Below are 9,567 nucleotides of genomic sequence, written 5' to 3' on the forward strand. Positions count from 1 at the left end.
TTATTTCTCTTCCCCCACACGGAGTCCCAAAGCGTATTCCCGAGCTCTTCTGGATCTGCATGCACTTTCAGGAGGATCGTTGTCCCGGGGTGGAATCCTACCGTATGCACGCGGCTCCCTGCACAAGCGCGCACACGCGCACACACACGCACACTTACGATGAGTGTCTGTAGGAAGAGGGTCCTGCGCGTCAGCTCTGCGTTTAAGACAGGAATCTGCCGGGTTACCAAAGTCAAACGTAAGTGACAATTCCCCTCTCCGACCAGCAAGGAAGGCGGACTACAGAAGTCCCTTTGTATCTCGGCAGCTCACTTAATGTTATTTATGCATTTTGTGCAAGGAATTGTGGGATTTTTCCCCACGGTAAACAATATGGAAATGTTAAAAAATAGCAATCTTCCAGCGCTTGTCCACGTCTGCACGCCGGGGTGACCCGGCGGGGCTTTCGCGCGGGTTTCTCAGATCCCTGAACCGAGAAGCGGCAGGGAAAACACGAGCGAGCTCAGGGTACGCGGTCGCGGTCTCGCCGGTTCCGGCTCTGGTCTCCGGAACGCCAGGACGCTGCCGCTTTAAGGGGGGGAGGGGCGGAGACGGCGGGGGAGGGGCGGCGGGAGGCTCCTGTCACCGAGCGGCCGCCGGCGCGTCACGTGGGCGCGCGGCGCCGCGACCATTGGCCCGAGGCACGTGTCCAGGAGACCGGCCCGCGACGTCACTTGAGGGGGCTCTGTTAAAAATAAGAACAAAAATCCAGAGTCAAAGTGTCTCGGGTTGCGCTGAGTGGCCTGGAAATTTCCGAGCCGCGCGGAGGCCGAGGCGGCGAGGGCGCGCAGACGGCGAGGGAGCGCGGGCGGCCCAGCCCGGCCCGGCCCGGCCGTGCCCGCGCCTCCCGCCGCTCACCCATGCGACTCGGGCCGCGGGGCTCGGCGGGGCTCGGCGGGGGCGCGGCCGCACGCCGGTGGGGCGCCCCGGTCCGCAGCGGGGCGGCGGCCGCGCGGAGGGGGCCCCGAGGCCGGCGGAGCGCAGCGCAGGCCCGCGGGCCTCCATGTGCGTGCTGGCGGCGGCGGGCGCGCTGACCGCTCGCGCCCCGCACCCTCGAGGGCCGGCCGGGGCGCGCGGGCGGGGGCGGCCGGGCGGCGGCGGCGGCCCGAGTGGGCCCCGGCGGGCGTGAGCGCGGGGGAGCGCACTGCCTGCATGCGCGGAGTTCTAGTCCCGGGCGGCCGCCGCGGCAGCGCCGGAACGGAGGCAGCCGGACGTGGAGAGGAGCGCGGAGCCCGGAGGCGCCCCGGGTCCACGCTGGATCATTGTGACTGTCTAGCGCCCGGGTGCGCTGCGAAGACGAGGACCGGACTCTTTTGAATCTCCCGGCATCTGGGCGCGGGGCGACTCTTGGTATTTTCTAACTCAACTCGTGGATTGGAAGGTGGCTCCGCTCTGAGCGCGGCCGGCGACTTGTAGGAGCCCAGCCCTGGCTGTGGCCGCCGCGCACGCCCTCGGAAGACTCGGCGGGGTAGGGGCACGGGCTGGCCGCGAGAGTCTCCGCGTGCAGAGCGAGCGGGCCGAGCGAGGGCTGATTGGAGGGACTCCCCGGAGAAGCGATTTGGGATTTGTTGCCAACAGCATGGAGGAGAATGACCCCAAGCCCAGCGAAGCGGCGGCGGCGGTGGCGGTGGAGGGGCAGCGGCAGCCGGAATCCAGCCCCAGCGGCGGCTCGGGCGGCGGCGGCAGCAGCCCGGGCGACGCGGACACTGGCCGCCGGCGGGCTCTGATGCTGCCCGCGGTCCTGCAGGCGCCGGGCAACCACCAGCATCCACACCGCATTACCAACTTCTTCATCGACAACATCCTGCGGCCCGAGTTCGGCCGGAGAAAGGACGCGGGGACGTGCTGTGCCGGCTCCGGAAGAGGCAGAGGCGGCGGAGGCGGCGGCGAAGGCGGCGCGGGCGGCGCGGAGGGAAGCGGCGGCGCGGGCGGCGCCGAGCAGCTCCTGGGGTCGAGCCGGGAGCCCCGGCAGAACGCGCCGGGTGCGCCGGGTGCGGGCGGACCGCTGCCCGGCGGTGGCGGCGGCGACTCTTCGGGTGATGGCGAAGGCGGCTCCAAGGCGCTCTCGCTGCACAGCGGCGCCAAGAAAGGCGGAGACCCCGGGGGCCCCCTGGACGGGGCGCTCAAGGCCCGCGGCTTGGGCGGCGGCGACCTGTCTGTGAGCTCGGACTCGGACAGTTCGCAGGCCAGCGCCAACCTGGGTGCGCAGCCCATGCTTTGGCCGGCTTGGGTCTACTGCACGCGCTACTCGGACCGACCTTCTTCAGGTGAGTCCTGGGGACCCATGTCCTGGCCCACCGTGGGGACGCCCGTGGGGTTGCGGGGAAGCGCTGGCGCGGGAACTTACCCGGAGAAAGAAGACACCAGGATCCCCGTCTCCCAACACAAAGACGTACACACAGCGACATTGTTTGCGGCTGACGCTGATCCCGGCAGCGGCCAGGAGAAGAGGGGACAGGACTGATTCACAAGGGGGTACAGGTTTCGTAGAACAGCAAAAGCACAGGACCTCCTTTCTCTCTTGCCTTTTGGGCCTCTCCTTGCAGCCCCTAGCCCATCCGTCCCTTGGCTGGAGTTTATTTGGTGGGAACGGGGTGGCTGGCAGACAGGCCCGGAAGCTCACACTCTCTACTCCTTCTCCGCGTTCTTCCAACTCAGTCCAGACCCGGGACCCACGCCCAGCCCACCGCAGACCTAGACTCATTCTACGACCCAGTTATCCCAGATGTGGCCGGGGAAGAAAGCAAGGCTGTCTGCTCTTCCTCCGCTGGGGTTGATGAGGGGATCTGGGGGGATCCGCGGAGGGAAGGGATGGAAACAGAGGCGCCCTTTGCCCCGTGCCTGGTTTGATTGCCGAGCCGGCGCGCACACAGCTTGGAGGAGGGAGGCCTGCAATCCCCAAATGGAAAGGACCTTTCCCAGAGCTTTCCTGGGGCAGCTTTGCGTAGGAAAGGAGCAGATTTCAGAGGAAATGTGGCGGGAGCCCGTGAGGGTGTGCAGAGCTTCTGGGCGTATTTTTCATAGATCCGGGATTTTTAAAAGCTAAGTCCATGCCCCTGTAGAAATCATCAGCCGCATTAAATGCGGGTCTGCGGCTGCGAACCGCCATTAGGCGCAGACTCCATTTGTCCCCGAGCCGGCAGCGCAGGCCGGACCCCCTTTTCCCCCCCAGCCCTCAACTGTTTTGCGGGGGTTGTTTACCCAATTCACAGCACAACTAAGTCACCCCTTGGCCGCCTTCCCGCAGAGATGGTGTGTATATCTCTGATGAAATCCAGATTTCTCCAGCTAGATCTGAAATTTGCTCCATTGTTCTCGCCTCTCTCCTTTGTTAATATTTAATTAACATATAGGCTCACAATGCGGCCGGCGAGGAGCCTCGGCCCGGCTTTGTGCGGCGCCGAAGTCGCGGCCGCGCCAGGCCCCAGTGGCCCGCGGGAGCCCGGCAGCCAGGCCTGGCTCGGCGGCTGGTCTTCCTGGACTTTAAAAAAAACAAAAAACCCGTAAGACAAGATTTGTTTCTTGGCGTTTAAGAAAGCAGCAACGCAGAGTTTTCTTGCGGAGGTTTGGTCCTGTTTGCGAGACTCCATAAGTGTTTGCGGTTTGAAAGAAAATCAAGAAAGAAAAGGAACTAAAAATTCTGATTTTAGGAAGATTTTCTTTGCGTGAAATGGTGTGTATCTTTTGTGGGCTGATTCGTTGTGTGCGAGCGCCCCAGGACCAGAGGAGTTTGGGGGGGTGGGGAAGGCGGGAGTGGAGACGGAGAAGCGGCTCCGCTACGCGAGGCTTCGGTGGGGGTCCGAGCAGGCGCGGGGCCGCCCGGGGCCTGTCGAGGCCTCGCCGAGACACCACCTTCCTCCTGGGCGCGCCAGGGACGCTGGCCGCCGCCCCGGATCCGCACCCCCCCGGTAAGAGCCAGGCGTCTGGGCGAGGAGCCGGTGCCCTCGGCGTGGGTGCGACGGGACCGTGAGTGTGCGCGCGCGTGGGGCAGTGCGCGTGGGTGGGTGTGAGCGCGGGCGTGCTCTGGAAGCTAAAAGGCCCGGAGTGTGAGCCGAATCAGCCCTTGGCGCCCCCTCGCCAGCGCGCACGGCCCCCTCTTTCCGATCGTGCCTCCCGCAGAGGGAGGACGGGGCTCGGTGGGCGGGGGAGGGGGGGCTCGGCGCCTCCTGGGCCTGCGGACCGTCCCAGACCCCTCGCTCCGCGCGAGCTGAGGACCGAACCCACCGTCCTGGTCCGGGTCCGGGTGCCTCCGGGGGGGCTCGCAGCTGGATCCCTCCGCCAGCGCTGCGCTGCGTGGCCCGGCAGCCCCTTGACCCTGCAGAGGGGCGGGGGGCGAGGGGCGGGGACCTGGGTGCTCCGGCTGCCCGAGGTCTAGCCTTCTCCAGCCTCCCACCGAGGGTGCCTCGGAAGAAGCTGGGGCCAGGAGCCCCCCAGAGTCAATTCACACACTTCACAGATTAAGAACCCCAGGCGTGCAGCCGTGACTCCGTCCTGCAAAGGCCTCTTATCTCACAGACATGCTCGCGGGGCCCACCTTCTGAAACCAACGAAAAGAACGCACTTGGCCCCCTTCCCTCTGCTCTCCTTTCTCAGGCCTTTTCTCATGGCCAGGTCCTGAGAGCCTTACCACCTCTGTCCCAAGCCAACCTCAAGTGCTGTGGGGTGTCCCAGCGGAGGAGGTGTGAGGGGTCAGAAGTGTGAACCTCTGTCCAAGGTCACCCGGGCCCCCAGCGGCCTCCGCTCCCGACCGTGCGCCGTGCCCCCTCTCCTGGACAGGGGACTGGGGAGACCTGGTGTGGTGAAGGGGTAGGAAGCTCAGTGCTCCAGCCCCACGCAGGCAAGGACATGTGGGCGCCTTCCCGTGGGGAGGCAGACGTCTGGGCCCCTCCTGTTCTCGGGGCCCACCTGCCCCTGCACCCCCGGCCCTTAGGACCTGGGGGTGTTCCCTGTGGGAGTCCCTTTACACCCCCCAGGGCTCTTCCTGCTACTCTGGCTGCCCCGCCCCGATCTTTCCCCCTCACCTCTCTTCCAGCACCTACCCCCGTCCTGTCCTTATTCCTGGACAGAACCTCAGAAAGGGCTAGAAGAAGCCTGGCCACAAAGTTGTGGTTTTTCGCTTTCCTGCAGGAGTTCTCCTTTCATCCGGAGCCCTTTCTGCTAAGCCTGCCCTTCACCCGCACTCACAGTCCCTCCTGCAGACTCCCTGGGCCACCTCCTCGCTCCCCAGGGGAGGGTCCTGGAGGTGGGTGGGAGCTCCGCCCCGTCCCATCTCAAGTCCAGGCCAGCTTTCCTCCAGCTGGACCTGGGCAGCCGCCTCCCTCCCGACTTCTGCATCCTTCCGTGCCCATGGGTGACCCACCCCTGAGTAAGAAGGCAGGCCTGCAGCCCTCCTCACCCGGGTTCTCTGTGTCCGCCATGCCTATCTAGGTCCCAGGTCTCGCAAACCAAAGAAGAAGAACCCCAACAAAGAGGACAAGCGGCCCCGCACGGCCTTCACGGCGGAGCAACTGCAGAGGCTCAAGGCCGAGTTCCAGACCAACAGGTACCTGACGGAGCAGCGGCGCCAGAGCCTGGCCCAGGAGCTCAGCCTCAACGAGTCACAGATCAAGATTTGGTTCCAGAACAAGCGCGCCAAGATCAAGAAGGCCACGGGCAACAAGAACACGCTGGCCGTGCACCTCATGGCGCAGGGCCTGTACAACCACTCCACCACCGCCAAGGAGGGCAAGTCGGACAGTGAGTAGGGGGCAGGCTCCAAGCCCAGTCTCAGTCCGAGCTAAACAATGCAATAATTTCAAATCATAAATAAAGGGCCAGTGTATAAAGATTATACCAGCATTAATAGTGAAAATACCGTGTATTAGCTATGGTTCTGCAATATTCTCTGTATATATAATTTACAGGAGGTGTAAAATCCAAAATATCTGACTATAAAATATTTTTTGAGTTTTCTTATGTTTATGAGATTATGCTAATTTTACGATTTTTTTTTTTTCGCGAAGGAGGCTGCGTAAGGTTTCATCTTTTTTAATCCCCTAAGTTCCATTATGGGACATCGGACACTTTTTTTCTTTTTTTTAATTTCAAAAGAAGAAAAAAATTAAAACAACTTGCTGAAGTCCAAAGATTTTTATTGCTGCATTTCACACGACTGTGAACCGAATAAATAGCTCCTACTTGGTCTATGAGTTCTGCCACTTTGTTCGTGTGGGCTTGGTGAGGGCAGCAGGAGGGGCCGCATCCCCGGCCTCGGCCTCGCCGTCCGGCAGTCGGCGGCGAAAGGGCCCTGGCGGGGCGGCGGCTGGAGGCTCGGCCCCCACCCCCCACCCCCCCACCCCCGCCCTCTCCCGCATCGCGCCTGGACGTGCCGGGCTGCCTGGGCCGAGGGGCCCACGGCCGGCTCCCCCGTCCCCGCCTCCTGCCTTCCCTCCCGCCTCCTGCCTTCCCTCCCGGTCCTCCGGTCCCCCTCCTCGCCGAGGCCTGGCCCGCGCCTCCCTGCGTGCTTCCGTCTGCGTCTGTGTCTCTGTCCCCAGTCCAGCTGCGCGCCTCCCACCTCCGGGCACCCGCTCCGGCGCTCAGGGCCGAGGGGCCGGGTATGTGGCCGGAAGCCCGCGGGCGGTGAGGCCGCCCCACCCCTCCGGGCCTGGGCCCAGAGACTCCCCTGCGGCTCCGTCAGCTGCCCAGGGGCCGCGTGGGCCCCAGAAACGCGGCCAAGGTCCACTGCCTCGTCTCTGGACGGCAGAGGCCTGGAGAGGGAACTGGCATTTCCTCCCTTCCTTTTTTCTTCTCTTTCTTTCTTTTCTTTTCTTTCCTTTTTTCTTTTTTTGGTAAAGTGGCCGCTTCTGCTATAGAGCATTCTTTCAAGGTAAATATATGTGTGTATGTGTGTGTGTGTGTGCGTGTACGTGTATATATATGCTCATATACACACACACAAGCAGACGTGTAAGAGTCCACAATTCTGGAACATGTGGCTACCTTGACTTTTAAAGGAACTCAGAATTCTCCAGGATCTAGAGGAAGGAAGAAAATGTGTAAATAATCATTTCTTATCACTTTTTGTCTTTTCTTGTTTTTTTAAAATATACATTTTATTTTTTTGAAGGTGTGGTACAGTGTAAATTAAATATATTCAATATATCCCCATTAAGTACATATATATAAACAAACACATTATCTATATCTATATGTATAACTCCACACTGTCTTCTGTTTAGTGTATGGAAAAAGAATTGTGTCCAAATGTCCATCTGCACTGGGACAGCCCAGGGGGCGTACCATGGCTGAGCCAGGAGTCATGGCTCTGCCCCTGAGGACTGAGAGTGAACTTCTCTCTTTGCCTTAAACCTCTTTATTTCACTGCGATAATAGTTTCACTTTGTACATACTAATGTAAACCTTTTTAAAACAAAAACTATAAAAGCAAAAGTTGTAATTTAAAATTCTGTGAATAACCATCTGCTGCTTAGGAAACTCCATGAAATGATATGCCTTGTTAGCAGGAAGCAAAGTTTTTTGGGTTTTTATTTTTTTATTTTTTAGCTTTTAGTTTATAAAACATGTGCGTTTTACTGTTCCAGTAGTAAATATTTATAATCTTATAAGAAATGAATGTTTCTATTTACAACTGTGGTTATCAAAATTGTGAACATTCCCCCTGCATTTTTGTGTGTTTAAATTCTTGAAAGTTACATTAAATAAAAAAAACCGCTTTATTGTAAAATATTGGATGTCCAAGGTGTAATGACTAGTTTTTTTTTAAGTGTGTTTCTGAGTCCAGCCACACTACCCTGGGCATCGTCCCCGGTGCTCAGGTGCTCGCCTCTGCCAGCAGGTGTGCACATACCTACCTTCGTAGCCAGAAGCGTAATTTTTTTTTTAAATAATGAAGGCACTTTGGATGGCTCGTGTGAATACAGAACAACCAAAGTAATTTAAGTACACATTTCTTTTACCAGAAAGAAGTGTTCCAAAGTACGGTGCTTTTCCGTTGAATAAATATTTAAAATCTTGCAGGACTCAACAGGTCTCCGTCCCCCTGGCTGCTCCTCAGCTGGACAGAGGCGCTCACCCGCTGGGGAGAAGAACTATTAGTTGACCTGAGAGAAAGAGGCTCTCCCCTTTTACGTTTGGTTGTTGTCTTTACCCCCAAAGCAACGGACATGGACAACATCCCAAGGCAGATGCCTGGAAAGGACCGGCTTTGCCGGAGCTGACCGGATGCCTCTGCTGGAAGCGGTTGGGATTTTCCATCTCGGGACCCACAACCCACTTGGCCACGCAGGACAGCACCCAACTGCCCTATTTCCAAACTTTCTTGGCTTAAAAAAGCTTTATTCTCCCAGAAAAAGAAGCTCAGAGACTAGAGAGGATCATCTGTTGCAAAGGCGACCTTTTAGGCCTTTCAGTTCCACACCGACTTCCCAAGAGGAAGGACGCTGGGCCTCCTGGCAGGAGCTGAGGGGCTCCCAGGTTTTGCAAAGACAAGTTCCTCACTGCGGAGGCTCCAGAGCTCCAGCTGCCTGGAGCATTAATGGGGCGGGATCACGCCAACCATCCCCAGCGTCTTCCCTAGCCACCACCCCACCCCTGCACAGATCTGGGGGTTCCTAAAGACAAAATAAAACCCCACTAGCACAACTTCTATTACCCGATTGGCCTCTCTCTCCCTCTCTTTTTAATAAAAAGACAACATAGCAACATTAAGCAGTCATTTTGGGGTTTTGTTTTTTAATCTGTTGGCAAATCATAGCACTGTTAAGGGGCTATGTATGGTTCTGTAAGGTAATGAGTTCCCCGTCCTCAGAGGCATGCAAGCAGACACTAGGCCTACAATGGCATACGACTTTTCTTTTGCTTTTTTCCCCCCTTCCGGTAGGGGATTGGACTAAATGAACTCTCAGACCTTCCAAACGCTGAGATTCTGGTTTTGCTCCTGTGTTTATTACATTTTTAAAATTCAACAGCTACAGTCTAAACTCGTAACTCATGGAGATCCACTTCAGTGCTCGCCAGCCACTTTCACTAGGAGCTAGTGGAGGCCAGAGTCAGGCCGAAAGGGAAGGCCACGCTTTCTGAAGTCCAGCTGCCACTCGGTTCCACCTGGACCACCACAGATGGTTCTATATGTCTCGGATTTGGACCCGGGCTGCAGCACCTGTGACGCACCGGGCTGGGCCCCCACCAAGTCGTTGCCCCCGCAGGAGGCCGTTTTCCTAAATGTCCCTCCAAGGAAAGTTCCTTTGTAAAGGAGTCCTTGCTCCTTGGAGCTGAACGGCCCCCGCCCCCAGGCCTGGTTGTGTCCCTACCAGGCCCAGGCAGAGCTGTGTCCACAGTCCTCCTTAGTCGGGTAGAGACCAGGCTGAGGCCTGGGAGCCCGGGGACGGGGGTGGGGAGGACAGCCGCGGCCACCCCCAGGCCTGCGGAGCAGGGTTCCTTGGCGCTTAGAGAGCCTTCCTCCTCCGGCTGCCAAAAGGGGTCGAAGAAGTAGCGCCCGACCCTCGTGCTGGCGTCAGCATCTGAGGGTCA

The 9,567-nt window shown here is 58.9% G+C and overlaps 1 protein-coding gene across 1 annotated transcript; it reads left to right on the plus strand.

Moving 5' to 3' along the window:
* Window positions 1-658: 658 nt before the first annotated feature.
* Window positions 659-8,196, plus strand: EN2 (engrailed homeobox 2). Its single transcript, XM_079932499.1, has 2 exons — window positions 659-2,306; window positions 5,467-8,196. The coding sequence occupies exons 1-2, from the start codon at window positions 1,619-1,621 to the stop codon at window positions 5,781-5,783; spliced, it is 1,005 nt and encodes a 334-aa protein (XP_079788625.1). The 5' UTR covers window positions 659-1,618; the 3' UTR covers window positions 5,784-8,196.
* Window positions 8,197-9,567: the final 1,371 nt, after the last annotated feature.

The sequence above is a fragment of the Stenella coeruleoalba genome, assembly GCF_951394435.1.
Source record: "Stenella coeruleoalba genome assembly, chromosome: 9".
NCBI classification, from domain to species: Eukaryota; Metazoa; Chordata; class Mammalia; order Artiodactyla; family Delphinidae; genus Stenella; species Stenella coeruleoalba.